The sequence below is a fragment of the Macaca mulatta genome, chromosome 7, assembly GCF_049350105.2.
Source record: "Macaca mulatta isolate MMU2019108-1 chromosome 7, T2T-MMU8v2.0, whole genome shotgun sequence".
Classification (NCBI taxonomy): Eukaryota; Metazoa; Chordata; class Mammalia; order Primates; family Cercopithecidae; genus Macaca; species Macaca mulatta.
The window spans coordinates 15,638,028-15,663,976 of record NC_133412.1 but is presented as its reverse complement, the minus strand read 5'-3'; the positions used below and the strand labels follow the sequence as shown (position 1 = coordinate 15,663,976).

At 34.7% G+C, this 25,949-nt stretch overlaps 1 protein-coding gene across 2 annotated transcripts in view; it reads right to left on the bottom strand.

Moving 5' to 3' along the window:
* Nucleotides 1–227: 227 nt before the first annotated feature.
* Nucleotides 228–25,949, bottom strand: part of SPRED1 (sprouty related EVH1 domain containing 1) — a 100,342-nt gene continuing 74,620 nt past the window's right edge. Inside the window, exons 5-7 of one of the 2 annotated variants that reach the window (XM_077937621.1) lie at nucleotides 16,044–16,202; nucleotides 6,079–6,180; nucleotides 228–3,256 (exon numbers count right to left, since the gene is read on the bottom strand). In XM_077937621.1, coding sequence (XP_077793747.1) covers nucleotides 2,606–3,256; nucleotides 6,079–6,180; nucleotides 16,044–16,202 — 912 coding nt within the window. In that variant the 3' untranslated portion in view covers nucleotides 228–2,605. The remainder of the gene's footprint in view (nucleotides 3,257–6,078; nucleotides 6,181–16,043; nucleotides 16,203–25,949) is intronic. The other variant, NM_001204360.1, reaches the window with a different exon arrangement.

Sequence of the window (25,949 nt, the reverse complement as noted above, 5' to 3'; positions counted from 1 at the left end):
TGCTGAATCTGTACAGAGAATGAGAAAATGTTCCTGAAGGTGCCTATACACATGTTTAAGAATCAGTGATTTAAACTACCCATTTGCTTTCACAAAGGAATTCTAATTTACTCAAAAGAAAATTTCCACATAGGGATTCAGAGAACATTATATCATCAGTTAGTCTTGTAGACTGATTTAGAAACTGGGTATGTTAACTATAAAGATCCAAGGTAAAATAAAAACCATTTCATCACCATAGTTTTTAATGAAGAAACTTGTTTAAAATTGTAAAGGAAAAAATGGGAATGGGACGGCAAAATCTTAGCAGCAAAGTGGTTAAACAAATTGAAAATATTAATGCACAAACATTAAAATATTAAAGCATATATGTTGCATATAAAATACAGTACAGAACCAGGAGTTGCACTATACTGATTAGTGCTTAACAGAAGAAATGATTAAATTTGTTCCTCCCAGAAGTATATACACAGTTCATTTCCACAGCATTTTCCTATAGAGCCAGCAAGTTATTTTCTTCAGTAATTCACACCTTGATCAAACCTGAATTATAAACTTAGCACTTACAAATATGAAAATTCATTCACAAGGAAAAACAGTATTTCCATTTCACCAATAAAAATTTTGAAAGTTAACAGTCTATTCTAGGAAACCAAGCTTAGCTGAAAACTTCAGGGATGAAGATCATCTGTTGTAGCAGCATTCAAATATATAAACAGTAAAAATAAGACTTAAAACTGCTGCTACAGTGTCATGTTTTGGATTTAGTTCATCCAATTGATTTTTAGTACAAAACTAGAAATACCCTCTTCTTCATAACATCTATAGTTATCAATATATTTTTCTTCTTTTCAATGTGAAATAATACTTCAAGATGATCTATATACACAATGTTGTCAGTTCAAGCTGTCATATAAATATAAATGCTTTCTTAAAAAAAGTATTTTACAGACAGATAGTGTTATATACATTGTTCCGTTTGATCTGGGGCAAAAGAAAAAAGCTAACACAAGCTTAAGTGTGATATATAAAAAGAACGATACATAAATGATGTTTAAAAACCTGCATAGAAAATGAGCTTCAAATGGTAGTGTGATTTTAATTTTTATCACCTCTGAAACTTCAAGCCATTAAAAAAAAGGCACACTTCTCAACTTTATCCCTCTAAGGGAATGTTCTTAAAGAACCCTTTCCTTGGTTAGAGTTTTAATGTAACACTTAAGAAAACAACAACAAAAACAAAAACAGACAATCTGACTTCAAGGTACTTTAAGGTTTGTTGGAACATTTATCCAACTATTTTGTAAATTAAACATCCAGTAATATAATGCTCTGCAAAAGAAATACATTTATATGTACAAGATACTTCATTTACAATGTTGGATTAAATACTTTCCTGGGATAGTTTAGCACACATTTTAACATAAAATAATTTTGCTTTTGGCCAGTTTAAATAAAAATAAAATGTAACTGATAAAAAGTTATCATTGTTATGTAAATAATAAGCACTGAGGATTAAGCTAAAAAATTAGTAACACAGCTGAACATATTCTGGTTTAGCAGAATGATAAATGCAGATCTCAAGAGGAAGCTTTTACACTGACTATCCAGTCAAACTTTCTGCCTTGTAAAACATTTGTAAATGCAATATAATTTTTTGAAGGAGGAAACTCTGAAAGAAAACAACTTGCTGGTTGAATACCACAAAAACAACTAAAAAACTTCACTTTTTTTCTATGTTTGTTTACTCAGTCTTTTTATATAAAAATAAGTGTTACGTTCCCATCAAAACATTAGACAATTACATCTGTGCTTTAAAAAAAAAGTTGGTCACTCAAGGCTATTAGAGTATTTTTAAGGATTTTAGATTACCAGAATGTACAGATATAACTCAATATAAATTGTAGCCAAAGAGAAATAAGGATGACAATATCAAATCATTCACATGGAATAAAAACATTATTAACTAGATGAGTTAAATATTCAAAATATATGGAATGTGACAGTAGATATACATATATATATATCTACTTCAGAACTAGGAAGGGGAAGAAAAGTTTAATATGTAATAATTCGTACCTTACATTTAGTTAAATATAAACATTTGTTATTTATACATAAAACTGCTTTCAAAAAACAACTAATAAATGATTTAGTTGCACTTGTTTCACTTCTTGTAATTGCCAAGTGTTAACTTTTCTTAAATTGAAATCAACTGTCCCCTAGTGCACTTTTATTTTTAGTTCATGTCCTAATAAATTCAAACCTTTAAAAGTCCCATCACCTAATGCATAAATATACAAAAATGCCAAAAAATTAATCCCTTTTAGTTGGATCATATTTTATGCTGACTTTTTATAGCCAAATAACCAGAAATGGTTTCCTTCTGCAAATACTCTACAACCTGTAACAAAATACGCCATGCACTCAAGGGAAAAGTTAGGCATGGCGTGAAACGCCAAGAACTGATGAGTTCTGCTTCCTCCATGTGTGGCCCCAGTGATACCAGGCAAGATTCCATATTGCTTGCCAAAAGCTTCCACAAATCCAAGTTAGCTAATTCCTGGAAACAAAGATTTTAAGCTCATTTTGGCACTGGACCATTTCATCCAGCAGCTTTATGTTTCCCACCACAGCAACCACATGCCTCACCACAGCGATGGCACATTCTCAAAGGGACGTAGCAGCACATACATGGTACAATGAAAGACAAAGCTACCAGGGCTAACCATCGCAAGCAGAACTTGTCGTCGCTAGTGTCACACGAACAGGGATCAGAAAAATCTCCCTCTGAGTCTGACATACAATGATACAACATGCTCTCTGCACAGAGCATGCAACTAACTTGATATATGCATCTTTTAATAGGGTCTGGAGCATCCTGACATTTTCCCCTGACATTTTCTTCATGATTAAACCTTTCCTGGCAGTATACGCAGCGAGAACGTTCACCGTCCTCTTTTCTTCGTTTTGACTTCTTAATTTTTAATGAGGAAGGCTGCGTCTTAAATACCACAGAGTCTTTAGGTGAACTTAACTTAGTCTCCTCCCCACAAGAGTACAGATAGTCTGATTTTTTACTGTCTGGTTTAGAAAACTGAATACTGGAATCAGCATCATCTCTTTCCAAGTCATTTTTCCACATGTCAGGATGTCTGTAGTCTGCATAGCGACGTATTAAGATATCTCGAGGGTTTATTCTGACAATCTCATCCTCATCTTGAAAGCTGACATGTCTGATTGATTTTAAAGGGACCTAAAAAAGAAACAGATAAAAACTGCAATGAGGGCTATGATGCTTAATTTTATGTGTCACCTTGGTGGGGCCACAGTGTCCAGATATTTGTTCAAATATTATTCTGGATGTTTCCATGATATGTTTTTGGGATGAGATCTACATTTCAATTGGTGGACTATGAGCAAAGCACAGTACCTTCTGTGATGTAGGTGGACCTCATGAAATCCACTGAAGGCTTTACTAGAACTAAGGCTTAGCTCCCCCTGAGCAAGAAGAAATTCTGCCAGCAGGGTGCCTCTGGACTCAGACTACAACTATTTCTTGGGTCTCCAGACAGCCTACCCTGCAGGTTTTGGATCTGTACCTCTACTATTGCATGAGCCATTTCCTTAAAATAAAATCCGTCCGCCCGTCCCTCTGTCAGTCCCTCCGTCCATCCGTCCGTCCGTCCGTCCCTCCCTCCATCCATCCCTCCGTCCGCCCGCCCATCTGTCTGTCCGTACGCCTGCCCGTCTGTCTGTCTGTCCGTATGCCCGCCCGTCCGTCCATCCGTCCATCCATCCATCTATCCTGTTGGTTCTACTCTGGAAAACCTTGACTAATACTGATTTTAGTGTCAGTATTAGTCAAAGTGCGGTGTCACTCTAACAAATACCTAAAAATGTGGAAATGGTTTTGGAACTGGGTAATGGGTAGAGGTGGAAAGTATTTTGAGATGCATGTTAGAAAGAGCCTTGAAGAGACTGTTGCTTCTAAATATGGACTTTAAAAGTGATTCTGGTAAGATCTCAGACGGAAATGAAGAACATGTTTTGGACACTGGAAGGAAGGCAACCTGTGTTATAAAGCAGCAAATAACCTGGCTAAATTGTGTTCTTGTGTTTTTTGGAAAGTAGAACTTGTGAGTGATTAACCTAAATATTTAGCAGATATTTCTAAGCAAAGTGTTGAAGGTGTAGTCTAGTTTTTCCTTGCTGCTTATAGTAACATTCGAGAGGAGAGAGAGAAATTGAAAGAAGAAACTGTTAAGCAAAAAGGAAGAGAACATGAAGATTTGATACGTTCTACGTCTATCCATTTGCAATAAAATGAGAAAGCATGTTCAGAGAGAATATCTAGGGTGTGGTTGGACAATCATATGGTAAAACGAAATGCTGTCAATCTGGATTGAAGGGGACAGAGTCAGGACAAAATGAAGGAAGACTGTTGGACTTCTGGAATTCTACAGGACGGGCCAAGGAAGTAATGTGAAATATGACTATCTTTCAAGAAAAGGGAAGAATGAGCCTGAAGGCAGGCAGTTCCAGAGGGTGGGGTCAATTCCTCAGTGTCAGTGGGCCAGGCTTTAGCAGCCCAGAGCCCTGGGGGCAATGCTGACACCTATAGCTGAGAGGGTGGGGCTACCATTCCAGCGGGCCCAGAGGGCAGAACATTAAAACTAAAAGGATTATTCTTAATCCTAAAATCTTTTTAAAAAAATCTTAAAATATTTTAAAAGGTTTAAAAATCTAATGGAATTACTGTAAGGTTTTGGAATTGCTTGGGACCCATGACATCTTTCTTCCATTCAACTTCTCACTTTTTGAATAGGAATGCCTATCCTGTACCTTTCCTATCATGATATTCTCTAACCTATCCTATCATAGTATTTGTACTATGAAATTACAAATTTCACAGGTTCATAGCTGAAGACGAATTTTGCCTCAAGATATAAGTACCTCGTCTTACCCACACTTGATTGAAAGATGTTATTTGGATGAGATTTGGGACTTAAGAGTTGATACTGGAATGGGTTATGTCTTTGGGGCTGTTGGGATGAGGATGAATGTATTTTGCATGTGAGAAGGGCGTGAATCTGGGGACAAAGGACAAAATGTTATGGTCTGACTTATGTCCTCTTCAAATTCATATGTTGAGGCCCTAGCCTCCAGTAATGTGACTGTATTTGGAGACAGAGCCTTTTAAGAGGTGACTAAATTAAAATGTGGCCCTTAGGAGAGACTTTAATCCAATCTGACTGTTTTCTTTATGAAGAAATTTGGACACACAGAGAAAGACACCAGGGATGTATGTGCAGAGGAAAGACCATGTGAGGGCAAAGTGAAAAGGCAGCTACCTGCAAGCCAAGAAGAAAGTACTCAGAAGAAACCAAACCTACCAACAACTTTGATCTTGGACTTCTAAGAATTTTAAGAGAATAAATTTCTGTTGTTGAAGCTACCCAGTCTGTAGTATTTTGTTGTGGGAGTCCTAGCAAATTAATACAAAGACATACATGTTTATAGCTTTGGTACACAAAAAGTCTCTGAAAAATGACGTAAAATATCCCTACCTCCACAACCCTTCTGGGAAGGTTGGCTCTTTGAGGCCAAAGAACAAAATTAAGTCTTTTGACCCCTTCCACCATCCATAAATGCAGGCTTCTAACTAGACAAATTTGTATCTTTAGCTCCAGTTCCTGGACATAGTGACTAGTCTACTACAAGTAAGCATCTGACTCAGTTTGGGGTACACTTCTGTTCCCCAGATATATGGAATTAGGGTTAAAAAATTTTTAGGTCTGAGCTAAAGGTGGGATGACAGATACAGTTTATTAAATTAACAATATATAATTCTTTTTGGTTCTATCTGACGAAAAGCTCCAGCAATCTTTTAGACTCGAATGAGAAGTTTGGAAAGTTTTTAACTAATGGCGTTTATAAGCACATATGCAGCAAATTTACACAATGAAAAACTTTTTAGTGCAATTCAACTATATGGAGAATTAGAAAGACTGGAAAACTTCACCTATATACTAATTAGTTAAATTCCAAATCAGAAGATAAACTAACATTACTTACCCTATTTTGGGACTTTAGGCTTCCACATTCCTTGGATATTTGCCGCTGTACATATTCCATACTTCTGCTCTGAATGTCCAAGCCTGGCTGACCAAATGTTATCTAAAATACAAACAATTTCTACTTAAATGACACAAGAATTTTTTACTTTTAATGAAACTATGTACAGTGTATATTCCAAAACCTCATAACCTATTAGCAGTAAAGTTTTTCAAAAACGGTTTTCAGAATAAAATATAATTATTTCCCCCCACCTAAAACACAAACAAAAACTGTAGGTCTTTTCTTACACATTTAAACTTTAACAAGTAATGAATACATAGTCGAAAAAGTACAAACAACCCAAATACTCATCAACTAATGAATGGATAAACAAAATGTAGTAAATCCATAGAGTGGAATATTATTCAACCACGAAAAGAAATAAAGTAGTTACACATGTCACAATAATGGTTGCCAGGGGCTGGGAATAGGGAAGGAGTGGCAATGACTGATAATCAGTGTGGGTTTTTTGGGAAGTGATATGGAATGTGATACTGCTGATGGCTGCATAAGCTTGTGAATGTAATAAAAACCACCAAATTATATACTTTTTTAAAGGATGATTTGGTGGTAGGTGAAATACATAGCAATGAAAAAATAGGAATCTTTAGTGTCCTGATACATTTACAAGTCTTTTGAATTGCAAAGCCCATTTCAGACCTAAATTACAGCTAAAATGTATGAATGTTTAATTTTTAAAATTTTATGGTGAAAAATTCCAATATACATAAAAGGAGAGAATAATGTAATGAATCACCACGGGTCTATTATCTAGCTTCAGTTATCATCAACATTTTGGCAATCTTGTTTACTTCTTATTTTTCCAGATAATTTTGATCCAACTCCTACTGTTATATACTTAATAAAAACTATAACCCTGAAAATAAATAGTAATACATGCAGATAGCAAAATTTTCAAATAGTATAAAAGCACATGAAGTAAAAATCTTCCTTCCATCTTAGACCTTTCAGTCCCAGTTTTAAAAGCTAACTATCATAAAAAAAATTTTTTTAGTGTCTTCCAAAAATTTTTACACATACACACACCTTTAAAATAGGACCCTTTGTACTGTGCCCTTGGTTTCTGCATTTAATGATACAATATGGAGGCCATTCTATGTTTATAAGTAGAATATGTAAGAATTTAGAAATTAACAAGAGGAAATAACTATGGATTAAATGGTCTGGGAAGGCATGAAAGGAAATGTGACTTCAAGGAAACACAGAATAAGCTAGGTATTTGGTCAAGTGAAAAACAGAAGAACATTACACAAAAGGAAGCAGAGAGAACAATTTTCTTTCCTGGTACAATACAATGACCTCAACTAGTATATTAAATATGTATTTCTAAGAACTATTTTAAAGAGTAAAAATGTCCATTTTCTCACCACTGTCTCAGAAAAAAGTCATACACATCACTTAAACAATACACACTTTGAAAACTACCTGAGTCAATAGGGTATCTGAATATTAGCTCTCTCACACAATCTCTAAGTGAAAAGACAAATAAACGGACAATATTGACCTTTTCACACTTACTAAAAACAGATGTGATAAGTTACACCCCAATTAATTTCTGCTTTTTAATATCCTCAAAATTTGGTACTTTTGCTATAATCTTCAGGAAAATTTATCAGCTGAAAAAGTCCTAAGAGATGCTTCTTCAAAGCTGGTCACAATTAAATTTTAAAAGGATTCCATTTATAATAAAACAATAAAAATGGTACAAAGAAATAACACTATAAAATAGGTATTATCCTTTCACAAAGAAAATGCAAAGTTTTATGTGAAGAAACAGAAAAAGAGCTAAACAGAGGGATATATCATATTCACAAATAAGATGATAAATTATCCCCTAAACTAATATACACATTCAGAGCAATTCAAATATAAACCACAAAAGGATTCGTCACCAGATTTGACAAGTTGGTTCTAATTTTTTTAAAACGGTAAACAGCCAAATCTGGGGGGAAAAAAAAAAAAAGATCCAAGAGGAATAACAAAGTTAGGCACTTTCTCTACAAATATTAAGTTATTATAGAGCTACAACATTTCTAGAGTAAAGATGACAATGTGGTACTAATTTCGATTAGAGACATCAGAAATACTCAAACATACATAGCAATCTGATGTGACGGATATGGTACTGCGTATCAGTGCAGAGAAAGGCTCCAATAAACAGTGAGGGGACAATTAGTAACCTATGTGGAAAAATAAAATTTGATCCCTACCATAGAAATCAATTTAAAGTGGATTAAAGACAAAACTTTAGAACATTTAGATTAGGAAGAAAATCTTTAAGATAAGGATAGGGAGGGGTCTGTAAAAATAATAAAAGATATCATAAATTCAACTGCATTAAAATTTATAATGTCTGTTCACCAAAACACCACAAAGAGTGAAAAATAATCACAAACTAGGAGATACTAGCCGCAAATAAAACTCAGAAAGATCTGAATCCAGAATATACAGACAAGTGACACAGAACATTTGATTACCTAGCAAAAGGCCATATGAGAGCATGCAGTTAAAATCCATTTGTAAAGGAACAATCACAGTTATTTCCAAAGTCTTTCAAATACTCAATACATATTCCCTGTACGCACGGTACATACACATCAATCCTAAAGTCCAATTTGTCCCAGAACCTTCTGTAGCACATCAGTGTCAAAAATCAAATGCTAAATACTCTAAAGAAACTCATGCACATGAATAGTTGCGGACAAGAAAGTTTGTACTAGCAGTATGCCTATAACAACAAAAACCTGAAAACAACTAAAATATCCAATTGGGAGAATAAAAAGAAACAAGTTTTAGAACTATCAAGGAAAGCATGAGAATGTCAGACAAATACAATTCCAGGAAATAGTTACCTCTAGGATGAAAGCAAAGGTATAGATTGGGAGTGTTCCTGTTTTGTTTGGTGGTTTCTCAAGTATTCAGTGAATATATTCTTTTTTATGTATTAAACATGTCATAAATCTCTGACATATGCTGTCATATTTGTCTAGTGAAATGAACCCGGTAATGTGAAAGTAAAAGAAACTAAGTTAAAGAACTATATAATGGCTTCCAGGCCTTTAAGACTTTGAAACAATGTATCTATCCATCCAAAAGATTTTTTTCTTTTTTTTTTTTTTTTGAGACGAGGTCTTACTCTATCACCCAGATTGAGTGCAAGGGTATGCGTGGCTCACTGCAGCCTGGACCTCCCTGGCTCAAGCAATTCTCCTGCTTTAGACTCCTGAGTAGCTGAGACTACAGGTGTGTACCACCATGCCCGGCTAATTTATATATATATATATAATTATATATTATATATACACACACATATATACGTGTGTATATATACATATATGTATATATAAATGTATATATATATACACGTATGTATGTATATATAAATTTATATGTTAAAGATGGAGTCTTGCTATGTTGCCCAGGTGGTCTCAAATGCCTAGTCTCAAGTGATCCTCCTACCTCAACCTCCCATTGTGCTGGGATTGCAAGGGTGAGCAACCATGCCTGGCCTCAAAAGATTTACTAGCTCTTCAAAGCATTAAACAACGAGTCAAAGACAAACACTAGCAATGCCTATTGAAGCTTTACTAAGGGAACCTAAGCTAACGCAGTTGATAATTCTTTATGGGTCCCATCTCTGCAGATCTAGTGAGCATATGCACTACCGGCCTTTTGTTTTGAACTGTCTTTTCAAGGACATCTGTACAGTGAAACCCTTGAAAGACATAGTGTTTCCCCTTTGGAAACAGGCTTGTTTAGTGTCCAGTATAACAAAGACAGTATCTCCTTCCTCAGCAAGTAAGGCAGGCTATTGAACTGCATTAAAAGTCATTATAAAAGACTTGGCTTCCCTAAGTTCAGGGTTCCAAAGCTGGGATGCAAACCCACCGAGCGGACAACGTATTTCTGAGCATCATTCCCATGGGATTTGGAGGAGCAAGGGAAATCAACACAAACATGAAGCTCATGCTACTATTGTACTGTGAAGAATAACAAAGTCCTTTGTCTCTGACCCAGCAGCCATGTCTTCTAGCAGCATTCATAAAACTAGTAAGTTAACTTGCTAGCTTACTCTTTATAGTTCAGCAAGGCAACTGTCTAGTCCTTTTGGCAACGCTGTTCCTCTGTTGTAGAAAAGGACCCATCAATTTACCCCAGTTGAATGTTATTAAACATTCAAAGGACATAGTTATTTTGTTGAGCATTTACACTCACCAAGCTAGCTTTCAGTGATGATCTCATAAAGACCTATTTTTGGTAGAGAATGTGTTAATCACGCTACTACAAGTAACTACAGCCCTCAGGACGGTTGAAATCAAATTTTATGTTCTGATTTTCACCTATCATTTTCTTAAACTCAATTACTTGAATCTCTGAAAATGACTTTAGTCCTAGTATCCTATGAAAATAAGGTGTCTGGTCTGCAAGCTGAGGGCCAGATTCTGTACTATGGAAAACTCATCCTGTGAGGCCTTCTGGGTCACATACAAATGGACAACTGCTACACTATCCTAACAGCACTGTGCTGAATCATACTGTGTTTTATTTCTATTAAGAAACTTCTACAATATTTCTTTACTATACGTATAGCTATAGTCTACCGCAGCTTTAAAAGAGAAAACCATTCCATTATAATTCCTATTAAATTGAGAAGTTCACCAATTATAACATCAGCAAATGTGTAAACATCTAGTTATGAAAATTCATATAATATAACCCTTGTTTCTCTAAGTCACATCAACCTTGGAGATAAGAAAAAGTATCAATTACAAGTATTATTGTTCTATTTATTTGACGTTTTTCCTAAGTGCTTTTATATAAAACATTAATTATTTAATATTCATAACAACTCTAGGAGGTAGATACTGATATTATACCAATTTACAGATGAGGATACTAAGGCACAAAGAACGTAAGTAACTTGTCCAAGGCCACACAGCCAGTAAGTAAAGAAGCTGGAATTCAGACCCAAACAGAATAGGCTCTAGAGGCCATGTCATAATCCCAAAGCTAAGAGCTGTCTGCCAAATGTTGTTCACATCTCTCTCTGTAGTTATTTAGCACTTTTTGTGCTTTCTACCTGATAACTACATTATTCAACCACCCCATCATAACCGCCATTACTATTTTGGGAGAAGAGTTCAGTTCTTTTTCCCCATTAATCAAAAGAACACCTTTAAATTTATAGTTCTTTCAAAGAAGGTAGGCCAAATAAATTCCCTGGGCCTGGGATGAGGAATACTGGTATATCATAACGTCCCTGTGTTCCATTCACCGTGTTTTCTTTCCCTGCTCAACTGTATGAATCAGTGACTTAGTTCAGGATATGCATACTTTACCTCTCTCCTACGTTGACATGAGTTTTTCTGCCCACTCAATATGTGGGAATATATTTTGTATTAAAAACTGTTAAAATGAGTATCTCCAGATTCAACTGTCTCATAGGATGCCTGGACGTTTATAAGCAAATATGACTCCTAGTGGGTTCATTTTAGTATCCCAAAATCTCTAGTGAAAACATGCAGATTGCTTTTAGCCTTTATTCTTGCAATTATTTTGCTCAAGGTAAAACTGGCTTGCAATTTTTTCCTTAATTTTTCTTTAATTTTTTATAAAATTTCATAATAAATTTGGACAACATACATAAACTACAGATAATCGTTAATCACTAAAATTAGGTAGTTGGCCAGTTTGTTGTGAGGATTAAGAGTTACATAAGTAAAGCACTTAAAACAGTATCTAGCACATAGTAGTTACCAGCTATGATAAAAATTAATAATAACGATCAGTGAAAAATAAAGCTACAGGGAGCCTGGGAGACTTACCTGGAGACTTTTACAATCCATGTCCACCTTGAATAATTCAAACTGTATTTGCTATGGTATGAGAGTTGCTGGAAGAAAAGGTCCTAGATGATCTAGAAGGTTTTTTGTTCTCTCTCTACCCACTTTTAAGACTTTAGGACAAGAATAGTACGGCCCACAATGCTGAATTTATCAAGTTTGAATTTCATTAACTTTCTGTCTCCATAGCAACTCTGTAACTCTACCTAAACTTCACTTGCACCTCTCTCTTCTCATGCAGTTCTCCTGTCTTTACAGTCTCTGTTGCACCTTTCTCTATCAATTTCTCTCTGTCCTGAATCTTTTAATTTCTCCACTTTCTTCATCTTATGACCATATTCATTTCTTGACCCTGCACCCTCGAACTCCATCTATTTGTTAAGGAAGGCTTTTGCAGTCAAGCTTCTAGAGAAGTGGCTAGCAAACATCATCTTTGTTTCCTCTCCAGTCATGCACACCTCTTAATCCCACTGAAAATGTGGTACAGTTATCAATTACCTTTATAGAAATGAATTTGAATTTTATTGGGGCATTATTGCTGTAAAATATTAACTAACTACTCCATCATCTCCTTTCCTTACTCCATCACTGTCCTCCCCAGGATTCTGAGACACCCTTTTCTGGTTCACCTAATGTGACTGCTCTTTCTTAACTCACTGACTCAGTATTTAGTGATTCCCTACTGTTAATAGTTTTAAAATAGAACATAGTCTACCAAAGTAATTCTAACTGTCCCCATAGTTTCAATTTTCTTTCTCTGATAATGATTTCCAAAATTTATCTCCAGTCTTTAACTCTCCCTGAGCTTCAAACAACATTTAAAGAGCTACTGGCTGAAAATTCCTAAATCTGTTCAAAGGCATGAAGTCACAGACTCCAGGAGCTCTATACACCCAAAACAAAATACATAACCTAATACCTAGGTATAGCATAATAAAACATCTGAAAACAATAAAGATATTATTTCTTAATAGGAAGGGCAGAAACTTCTCAATGGTATTACATTTTTTAAATTGATGAAAGAAAATAAATTATAACAGAATTCAATGAAAAGCAAAACATCCTTCAAAAATGAAGGAAATAAAAGATTTTTTTTCAGATAAATGAAAACTGAGGTTCAGCAAGCACCAATAAACAGCAAATGATCCTAGATGGAAGTATAATACATAAGGTATTGAAGAATGTCAAAAGTCATAAAAAGGTGAATAAACCTAAATGAATGCTGACTGTTTAAAATATTTTTGCAAGGTTTTAAATTTTATAGAGATAAAGTTTGTAATGACAATTACATAAAAGGTAAAAAGGAGGTAAATTGAGTTAAGATACTGTAGATCTGTGCATTATCCTGAAAATGGTAAAACATTAATACACGATAGATTTTAAGGAGGCAAGATACATTTGTAATCTCTAGGATAATCACTAAAAATACTGAACAACTGTATTACTAATTAGCTAATAAAGGGATGAGAATCAAGTAATTAAATATATTTGAATAAGCACAGTGAAGGAAAAAAACACAGCAAATGGGGCAAATAAAAAATGAATAAAATGGTAGATTTATATCAATAATTGTAGTAAAAGTAAATGAACTAAATACTCCAATTAAAAGACAAAGACACTCTGGGGAAAAAAAAACCCAAACCCAACTATATATGGTTTAAAAGAGAGGTCTGAAATGTTGGAAGTAAAAGGAAAAATACAAACAAAAAAAACTATTGTGAAAGTGCTAACCAGAAGAAAATTGATGTAATCAGACATCAACAAAGTATTTGTAGGCAAGAAGTATTACTAGAGACAAAGGAGGATATCTCATAATGACAAAAGGATCGATTTAACAAAAAGGCTGCTATACCCAACTACTAAAAATGTGCATTCTTTTTGAATGTACATAAAACACTGGGCCAGGCGCGGTGGCTCACGCCTGTAATGTCAGCACTTTGGGAGGCCGATGTGGGTGGATCATGAGGTCAGGATATCAAGACCATCCTGGCTAACACGGTGAAACCCCATCTCTATTAAAAATACAAAAAATTAGCTGGGCATCGTGGCAGGCGCCTGTAGTCCCAGCTACTCGGGAGGCTGAGGCAGGAGAATGGCGTGAACCCGGGAGGCGGAGCTTGCAGTGAGCTGAGATCACGCCACTGTACTCCAGCCTGGGCAACAGAGTGAGACTCCATCTCAAAAATAAAACAAAACAACAACAACAAAAAACACTGACTATATGCTGGGCCATCAACCAAGTTCCAACAAATATCAAAAAAATGAAGTCATACATGAAATCATCTTTATTTGTAACATTAAAGAGAAAACTAGAAAACCCCAAATATTTAGAAATGAAACAACCCATTTCTGAATAATGGTAAAAATACGGCATATCATCATTTTGCCAATGATGGGTCTTGGAAGCAGAATAGCATATGGTAGTTCACTCCTTTATTCATTCTCCCTCTGGTATGTCTAAAATTTTCCATTAAAAATGAATAAACTAGAAAATATTGTAAAATGTGGATAGAGCACTTAAATGAAATTTTATAGCCTTAAATACCTACATTAGAAAAAGAGAGAAAAAGAGGAAAAAAGCTGAAAACAAAAATCAAGAAACTAAGCTTTCACAAGAATCTAAAACCAAGAAGAGTAAAGCTAAAACTTAATAGTGTAGGCAAATAGAAGCAGAAATCAATGAAATAGAAAACAAACATTTAAAAAAGTAAAAAATCCAAAAGTTATCTTTGAAAAGGCTAAAAATGATCAACTCCTAAGCAAGAATAATCAGAGAGAAGGCACATATTTTCAATATCAGCAACCAAAAATGGGATATATTTATGCCAATGAACTTAAAAATTTGGATGAAATAGACAAAGTTACTGTAAACTATAACTTGTGATAGCTGACACAAAAAGAATTAGGAAACGTGAATAGTCCTGTGCCTGTTAAAGAAACTAAAATTCCATAGTTCAAAACCATCTAAAAAAAAAAAAATCCAGGCCCAGATGGCTTCACTGGGGAATTCTACCAAACCTTTAAGAAAGAAATAACAACCAATCTTAAACTCTTCCATACATGCAAAAAAGAAATACTGTCCAACTTATTTTATAAAGCCAGCATACCCTGATAGCAACAGCTGATAAAAACATTGTAAAGGGCCGGGTGCAGGGCTCACGCCTACAATCCCAGCACTTTGGGAGGCTGAGGTGGGTGGATCACGAGGTCAGGAATTCGACACCAGCCTGACCAAGATGATGAAACCCCATCTCTACTAAAAAGTACAAAAAAATTAGCCAGGTGTGGTGGCAGGTGCCTGTAATCCCAGCTACTCGGGAGGCTGAGGCAGGAGCATCGCTTGAACCCAGGCGGCAGAGGTTGCAGTGAGCCGATATCATGCCACTGTACTCCAGCCTGGGCGACAGAGTGAGACTCTGTCTCAAAAAAAAAGGAAAAAAAATATTATAAGGAAGAAAAATTATGTTGATCTCTTTTATAAGCACAGACATAAAAATCCAAGATGAAATACTGACAAATCCGCATGCTTGAATGTATATGTATATATGTATGTGTGTGTGTATAATGAATATATCACATGGCAACCAAGATGGGTTTATTCCAAGACTGCAACGTTGCAAACCAATGACTGCAATTTAACAGGATAAAGGAAGAAAAAAATAGAATCACCTCAATTACTGCGGAAAAAGCATGTAATAAAAATTTAGTTCTGTAAGAACAAAAGGTTATCCTTAATCTGATAAAGAGATCTATAAAAACATATAGTAAACACATCATAATTAATGACAAATATTGAAAGCTTTCCTGTGAGATAAGGGGTAAAATAAGAATGCTTGTGATGTCCCCTTGCTCAATCACTACACCCATATAGGACTTTATGGTGTATATGTTTATTGTTTCACTCTGGATTTGATTCGTTATAAATCAAATTATCCTGGTTTTTTTTGTTTGTTTTACTGTGTCTGGTAAAGGGCAGATGGTTTTAATGTCCTTATCTAAGACATCATCCAATTTCTACACATATAAACAACGTGCTGAAAAAATACTTTATCTTCTTACCTGATTGGCTTGGCTTTGCATGTAGACTCTTCTGGCATTCAGATCTTCAAAGGGAGAAGGTCTTATATTTGAGCTTCTATAAGGCTCACTGGTAACAACTGTCTCTTGCTGAAAAAGGTGATCCTTCACTAGAGAACTGGAAGAATCCTCTTCAGTTGCCTATTGGGAACAACCCTCAACTCATTAGTTGCCAGAATAAAAACCACCACCACCACAAAATAAGATACTAAAAATGTATTAGTATTTAGCAAGTCAGTAAGTATATATCACTGCCATCACTATAAATTGCAATTCCCAAAACTCAAATGTACGTGGTTAGAACTATGTCAAAATACAGTAATATGAACTTTTAGAAAAATTCAACTTCATGAGAAAAACGGGCTTTATTAAAAATAACATGAAGAACTAAAAGGCTAACCATGTCATGTAGAAGAGCTATCTAATTATAATAATGTTTTTAACTATAATAAAAGTGATAAATGTACATAGAAAATGCAGAAATTATTAGGAAGAAAACACAAATCTATGTTTTAGTTTGCAAGTTAAAAAAAATGTTCCAAGAACTCTGCTGTTGATAGTGAGTCAAAAGACAGAAGACAACAGTAGTCTATTACTGTGTTGAATAAGTGAATGAATAAATTAGCCTCAACTTGCTGATTATGTAGGATTTAAATCATGCACTCTCACTAGACTTAGGTTGGGAGATATGCTCAATAAATGACACTCACTAAAGACATGCTTTTAAAATGTCATAAACAATAATTTATATAAAATAAATGTTAAAGTAAGTAAAATTTAGTACACTACAAAACACAAAGTCCTGGAAGGGCTTTGTTTCATTTAATTTTTTAAAGAAATGGGATATTACTTTTCCCATCACTGTGTAATTATTTAAGAAAAAAGCTGATATCCAAGTAAAAGTGGCTGAAGCACTTTCACTAGCTTATTCTAAAATAATTCAGAGCAATCACTGTAGGGCTAACAATTTTAAGGGTTCAAACTTTCCACAAGCTTTTCTTTTTAAAAGATTTAAAAGATTTTGTTGGTGCTACTTCTAAAATTAACAAATAAAATTCAAAATTGACTAAGATATTTTAAATGTATAAATGCAAGTTCTAGTTTTTGTTCTAGAGAAAAAATAGCCTTGTCTCATTTAATTCCTTTGGCATGCAATCACTCAGTTAGAAAATCACTGTAATACCAACGCTATTTTATGACACTGGGCTATCACAAGGATATAATAATAATTAAAAATGCTCTTGAAACTCAAAGCTGTTATTGCATCAAGGAGTAGGCAATTGAACTATTAAAAATACATCTGAGAATCTACTGTCACTTAAAATTATGTCAAAACTGGCTGTCATTTTTACCCAATTTTCATAACAGCTGTCCCAACGTGTTGTGACAGTTGCTGATAAAATATTGGAAAAATGTTGGCTAAACACTGATATCCAGCAAACATGCTTTCAAAATACATAATCGAAAGTGGGAAGAGCAGAAAACTTCAGGAAATGTATTTATTTGTTCCAGAGATTTCTGAAAATAAATGACTCAAATAATTGTCAAAAATCATAAGCAAACTGAATAGAAGAAAATATTGGGAGAAAAAAATAGGTGAGAAAAGATCTAAGTTAGAATTTTGTCTTACTTTAACTTCTCTAAATCACAATTTTTTTTTTTCTTTTGAAACGGAGTCTTGCTCTTGTCGCTCAGGCTGGAGTGCAGTGATGCAATCTTGGCTCACTGCAACCTCTGCCTCCCAGGTTCAAGCAGTTCTCTGCCTCAGCCTCCTGAGTAGCTGAGATTACAGGCACCCGCCGCCACGCCTGGCTAATTTTTTTTTTTTTTTTTTTAAGTAGCAACAGGGTTTCACCACGTTGGCCAGGCTGGTCTCGAACTCCTGACTTCAAGTGATCCACCTGCCTTGGTCTCCCAAAGTGCTGGGATTACAGGTGCACAATTTCTTTTTATTACAAATTGAATATCTGCCTAAACAATCTCAGGGTTGGGATGCTCAGGAGATTGAAAACTATAAACAAGCGTAAGTTTTAGTAGTAGTATCAGTGAATTAAAAGATATTGCTTTTAATTGAGACTTTTTTTGAATTAGATTATCTTTTACTAAATTATAACTGAGAAGTCATGTTAAAATTATAAATTAAAATAAAGCTGACAAGCAAATCTGCATATGAACAAACTTAGTGTCTTGCTGTAATGAGCTGGGTTATTCTATTTATATCCTGTAAATTAAACATTAACACATTTTACTTTAAATAATACTTTTTAAATAATAATACTTTTTTAAAGAAAATATCACAAGTGTTTGTTGCTTCATGAAATTGTGTGTAATATTTAAGTAACAAATGATTTTTAAATGTTTACCAATGTACCTGGAATTAACCTATTAACTAGGAATAGTTCATATTGCACAATGAATTTATAGCTACACATCTAAATGGGTCTCAGCGAATAAAATAACCAAAGCATCATTCAAGTGGCTGATATGGCAAACAAAAGACTGTTTGAAAATGCAAAGTATACAATCTACAATGAAGTATATATTATTCATGAATTGTAAGAATCAAATTAACATTTTAGAGAATCCTAAACTAGAAAAAAAGTATCTTCCTACTACCTAATTATCTCTTTCAGTAAGTTAAAAGTTTCAATGCATATTAAATTTACAAGTTTTTTAAGAAGTGGTGATAAGGAAAACAGGCATACTCATTCATTGCTAAATCTACACACAAAGAAGTAAAATAAAATCTGGAACAACTCTTTCTGGAAAGCAATTTTAATAAACTGTACCAAAAGCTTTTAAAACATTCACACATTTTGATCACTTCTTGAATCTGGCAAAGAAAAGAGTACTAAAATGGAAAAAGCTTTAGGCACAAAGTATTTTTCTCAGATTATTTGTTGTTTTAAAGTTTTTTATTTATTTTATTTATTTATTTATTTTATTTTATTTATTTATTTTTTTGAGACGGGGTCTCGCTCTGTCACCCAGGCTGGAGTGCAGTGGCCGGATCTCAGCTCACTGCAAGCTCCGCCTCCCAGGTTCACGCCATTCTCCTGCCTCAGCCTCCCGAGTAGCTGGGACTACAGGCGCCCGCCACCTCGCCCGGCTAGTTTTTTGTATTTTTTAGTAGAGACGGGGTTTCACCGGGTTAGCCAGGATGGTCTCGATCTCCTGACCTTGTGATCCACCCGTCTCGGCCTCCCAAAGTGCTGGGATTACAGGCTTGAGCCACCGCGCCCGGCCAAAGTTTTTTATTTTTTTATTTCACTAGTTTTTTTGGAGAACAAGTGGTGTTTGGTTACACGAATAAGTTCTTTAGTGGTGATATCTGAGATTTTGGTGCACCCATCACCCGAATAGTGTACACTGTACCCAATGTGTAGTCTTTCATCCCTCACCACCCCCACCCTTTTCCGAGTCCCCAAAGTCCAACGTATCATTTTTATGCCTTTGTGTCTTCATAGATTAGCTCCCACATATGAGTGAGAACGAGTGAGAACCTATAACGTTTGGTTTTCTATTCCTGAATTGCTTCACTTCGAATAATAGTTTCCAATTCCACCCAGGTTGCTGCAAATGCCATTATTTCTTTCCTTTTTATGGTTGAGTAGTATTCCATAATGTGTGTTTGTGTGTGTGTGTGTGTGTGTGTGTGTGTGTGTATACCACATTTTCTTTATCCCCTCATTGATTGATGGGCATTTGGGCTGGTTCCGTACTTTGTAACTGCAAATTATGCTGCTACAAACATGCATGTGCAAGTATCTTTTTCGTATGACTTCTTTTCCTCTAGGTAGAGAACTATTTTTAATAGTAAAAAGAAACAACTTAACCATGCCATAATAAGAGAATGGTGAAGCAAATTATGATATGCCCATAAAGTGAAATATGGTGCTGTCATTTGAAATCAGGTTTGGGAATAATGTAATATATAATGTAGGAAATGTTTAGTGTTAAAAACTCAGTATATAAAATTTTATTTACAGTATTATCAGTCATAAAAAGATAAAAAGTTAGAAGGAAATAAAATGGTTAATACTCCTTGATGGTATGATTAATTTTCTAATTTTGTAAGCTTACTTTTATATAATTTTAAAATCAAGGTACTGAATACTTTCTCCCTTACTTTTGATATACAATCATTTTATATTTTAAATTGCTATTATTTTAAACTTTATTGGAGGGGTGACTCAATGAGACTGATCTTTTTTTCAATTACCATGTTTATGAATTAATATTATTGCTAGAATGAGACAGGTTTAGCATCAATTCTATTCCTGTTTTGCCTTTCTTTTTCAAGAGACAGGGTCTTACTATGTTGTCCAGGATGGCCTCAAACTCCTGGTCTCAACTGGTCCTCCCTAGTAGCTGATACTACAGATGGGTACAGGCCACTGTGCCTGATAAATCATAGTATTTAAAAGCATAATACAAATATACTATATCAATGAAATCACTTTTTAGCTTAAATACATTTTCCCTCTTCATCTGAAATAATTAACTGAGAGACATACTATACCTTTGCCCAAATCCTTCTGAATTCATGCAGAATATGTCTTTATGTCAATAAAATAATTTTCTAAACAAGGTAATCTTCTGAATATCTTTCAAATCCATTTCCTCTTCTCAATACCCACTATTCACCATCTTAATGCAAAGCCCTCATTATCGTTTTTTGCCTGTCTTATTTCAGTAGGTTTCTAACTGATTTCCTTGCTCCCAGCCTTTGTCCCATTATTCTTCAGGCAAATCTAATTGGTTTTTCTGTTCAAAACCCCTTAAGGTTTCCAATTACCAAAGCTTTGTTGGAAGACTAGGCACATACTGGAGGACAGGGAGGAGAATAAGTATTCGCTAAGGAACTCTTTTGCAAGGTACATAATTTACACAGTACATAGAAATGGGCCCTCTCTCCCTGAGAAACATGAGACTCACAAGATAAAGCCCAATTTTATTTTCCTATGAAAAAGAAATGGACAGTAAGTACATGAAAACATACTGACCATTAAAGACACATGAAAGTATAATGCCATTTTTATATACTAACTAGGTAAGACGTAAAAAAATACGTAGTAACACTCAATGTTGGCAAGGGTTTGGAGAAATAGAAATACTTTTTTGCACTGTTGGTGAGAGTGCAATTTGACAATGCCACTGGAAAAAAAAAAAATTCATACTTTTTGACCCAGCATTTCTTTGAGAGATTGACTACATATACAGACACACACAGACACACACACACAATAAGGTAGCACTATTTTTTAACAAAAACAAAGAAAACAAGAATCAAAATATTTTACGGCTCTACCAGCAGGGAACTGGTTTAAAATTATAATATATGATAGAATTCTGTGCAGTGATTAAAACGATATTTTCAGTATTCCCAAGCTATTGTTAAATGAAAAAAGCCAGGTACAGAACAGTCAATATGGCATGATCCCATTTGTCTAACTGATAGAAGGATGAATTGATGTATATATATTTTTCCTTTTAAAATACCAGAAATTATTACACACCGAACTATTAATATAGTTCTGGGGAGTTGAGGCTAGAACCAGGGGACTCATGGGTTCTCTAAGGAGTTATTTTATATGTATAAAGGACTATATACATAACCATATAAATAATAATAGAATGTGTACATTTGTCACCCAACTTCAGTGAACATAACCAATACAACTAATTACCCCTTTGTGTTTCTCCACATTAGCACTCCCACCTGTATCACGTGGACCCTCAGCAGATAAACCCTATCTTGAAGTCATATTGTTTTTCATTTTCTTATCTTCTTTACAGTTTCACCACACAAATATCCCTTAACAATATTAGTTATAGATGCTTTTGAACTGACTGATATCGTGGGATATTCTGAAACTTCTTTGCTCAATTTTTTTCAGTGAAATTCATTCACACTGACATGTGTAGCAATAATCAGTCATGTTGACCTCTGTGTACCAATGACAGCTGAAATATATTGAGCATTTTCCATGTGTCAGACAGTCTCAAGTACTTTACATGGGTTAACTCAATCCTCACAATCATCTTTTGAGGTACACAGCATTACAACCTATTCCATATGAAGAGACTAAAATTCAAAGGGATTAAGCAACTTGCCTAAAATAAAAGTTACTAGGTGGCAGAGTCTGGATAAGAACACTACAATTTATTCATCTATTCTCTGCCTATGGATGTTTGGGCAGTTCTAATTTTTGGCTCTTTCAGTAAACGTTGCTAGGAATAATAGTTTATAGGCCTTATGGTATATATACCCAAGAGTTTCTCTAGAAGATATCCAAGAATAGAAATGCTGGGTCACAGGATATACATTTGTTCCAGTTCTCATAATGAAAATGATTTTCGAAGGTGGTTTAAACAATTCATATATCCACAATGAGTGCTCCATATTCTTACCAAGACAAGGTGCTGTCATACTGTTCACTCTTAAATATGTATATCTGTTATTTAATTCGTATTATAATGGATCCATCTTATTAAAAATTACATAGTGGCTTTCCTTATGTGAATAAGAAACTCCAAGAATGAACAAAAGAATAAATGAATACACACTCTGTTACTTAAAGAGTCAATATGCTTTCTTAATATGGCTTGTTCCTACTGGTTTTCATCCTCATTTCTTTGCTTTACAAATATTGATGTACCTGTTTCTTTCCGTTAGCATCTGATGTTTCATACTTCTGATTTTCTGGTACAAGTCGCTTCCTCTGCCCAACAATGACATGCTTCAAATTTTCCACTAAAAAACTGTTTTATGCTTAACCTCAGCCACAAACTCATTAAAAAGTCTTTGCTGATTCACTCACAAGTTATTCACTCTCTCCTTTGAATTACCTTAAAATTACATGTATCTATCACTGTATATTCTGAGTATTCTTTTATTTACATTCTTCCCATGAACCAGTGCTATATTCTGAATGTTTGTGTCCCCCACAAAATTCATATGTGGAAATCTAATTACCAATGTGATGGTATTAGGAGGTGGGGCTATGATTCAATTAGGAAGGTAGAGCCCTCATGAATGTGATTAGTGTCCTTATAAAAGAGATTCCAGAGTGCTGTCCTGTTCTTTCCACCATGTGAGAATATTGCCAAGAAGTACCACTTATGAACCCGAAAGTGGGCCCTCACCAGGCACAGTCTGTGCCTTGAGAGTGGACTTCCCAGACTCAAGAATGGTGACAAATTACTTTTATTTATAAGCTACCCAGTCATGGGATTTTGCTGTAGCAGCTAGAACGAACTAGGACAACCTGTAAGGAGGGACTCTGCCTAAGTTTTATCCCTGGAGCATAGAACTATATGCCTGGTGCACACTGAGAATTCTATAATCTGTGACATGCGAATATCCAATAATCAGATCACATTGATACCTCAGGAATAAATGTGATATAATAGAAAAAAGTGTATACAGAGAGCTCCTTAAGCAATAATAAATCTAAACACTCTAGCTAGTTAGCTAGACAGGGTCTTGCTCTGTTGCCCAGGGTGGAACGCAGTGGCACGATCACAGCTCACTGTAACCTTGACCTTCCAGGCTCAAATGATCTTCTCACCTCAGCCTCCCGAGTAGCTAGAACTACAGGTGCACTCCACCATACCTGGCTAATTTTTTACTTTTGGTAGAGACAGAGTCTCACTGTGTTGCTCAGGCTGGTCTTGAACTCCTAGGCTCAAGCAATCTTTCCATCTCATCCTCCCAAACTGCTGCGATTACAGGCATGAGCTATCACACCTGGCAAAAAAAAATCTCTGAGTAACTGTTATTCAAAGTTCAAGTTATAAAAACAATAAAAATTATTTCCATAATCCTACCCCTGTGGAATAGCCACTATTACTATTTGACATATATCTTCCTAAATTTCCTAATGCATGTATATGTGTTTACATGCTATGTACAATTTGATCCCATTTATATTAGTCTATCCATACAGGGCTCCTTTTCTTCACTTCTTAACATTCCATGGACCTTCCCCATATCAGTATACACGTTACACTTTGCAACTGCTGCAGAGAAGTCCAGTATTGCGTATGTCATATATTACTTAGCTAATACTCTATTTATGGGCATTTAGATTTCCAAATTTCTGTTACATGCATTGTAATGTACTTCTTTTTACATATATCTTGGTGTACCTGTATTATTTCTTTAGTATTAGTTCCTATAAATGGAATTGTTGAATAAAGTATATACACATACTCAATTACATTACCAAGCTACCCTTTGGTAAACTTATGTTATCAACTGAAAACCCCTTAATTGTATAAGACAGAGGAACCATTTCCTTACATCTCTGCCCACACTGGGTCTTATCACTTACCTAACTTTTATATTAGGGATGTTCAACCTAAGTATAAATGCGTATAATATAATATAATATACCTACCCTAATAAAAAAATTCAAAATCTGAGCATTATTTTGAGCCACATGTCAGTGCTTAAGAAAATCTGAATTTTGGAGCATTCTGAATTGTGGATTAGGGATACTCAACCTGTAGTAATAACCAAAACATTTTCTTAATTTGGATATGATTAAGCATAAAGTGTTCAGACTTAGACAAACTTCTATTTTTTTTTTTGACTGGGTTATAACCCCTGAAAAGTGACAATTACTATGGAAACATGAAGATAAGATAAAATTAGGTGGTGGGAAATCCCAAAAATCTTCCACAAGAGTAAAAAGTTAATATATGATAGGCACAAAGACTGTAAAATCACTGGCATGATCTCTAGTTTAAAAAAAAAACATCTATAGCAGTTATATATACTCACATTCGATGCTTTTAGTATTGTATGGTGGCACAGGCTAATGTGTAATGTCTACAAAGTAACCATGCCAATAGTGCACAATGAAAAGCTGTTTTTCTCTCAGTTGCTGGTATAAGAATTATTCTCTTATGGTTGACAAGTGAGTGCCTAACTTTTTATTTTTCAAAGACTTCTATAGCAATTTTGTGTGTAGAGGCAAAAGGATACAGAGTAAAGCAATAAAATAATTCCAGCTGTAGCTCTTGACCAGAACATAAGGCCAGATGACAGCTAAAGAAAAAACAAAAACAAAGTTGCTTCTCTCCTCCCTTTGCACCCCATCTTCTAGTGCTAGCTCTCAGAGAGAGAAAATTTAGTGCTGTTTTGCAAACCCTTGTTAATGTATGATTCCCAATAAATAAATCAAATGCAGAAAAAAAGGGATATCACAGTCAACATACTGCTCAAGAACATCATTCTTGTAATTGTAAATCACAAATTACAGGTTTGCAAAATGTGTGGCTGGCTCATATCCTACTAAAGTAAGTTTTATAACAATTATATCATTGGTTTATTAAATGACAGAAGTGGTTTAAAATTTTTCTTTGGTAAAGAGCCCTTATATCTTGGCATTACATGTGTTAAACATGCTACCATAGCAATTCTTTAGGTATTTAAAATTATATGCTCAAATTAGGCTAGCTTAGGAAGCATAGAAAAAAACGAAAACAATTACTCTAATTCCACAAGCCCAAAAAAACCATTATTAACATTGTGGTGTAGTGTTTCCAGTTTCAATTCATTTTAAATTTGGCCACAACTGTCTCCTATTCTGTTCATTAGATTTCTTTAGTTTGATTCGCTTAAGGGTAAGAACAAACCAACCCTTGAATTTTTAGTTTTCCATTTGTCTATGAGCTTTGACTGGAAACATTAACAGCATATAGCATTTTCTTTAAGCTACCTGAACACAGCCATCTGTGATGAAAAAATATACAAGGAATATGAAAAATGCAGCAAGACACAATGTCTGGCAATAGTAAAGGAAAACAAGTCCTGTAACCTGGCTTATTCAACAGAAGAACTACCTTTCTAACGAAGAGTTAGTTTGGCTTAATGTA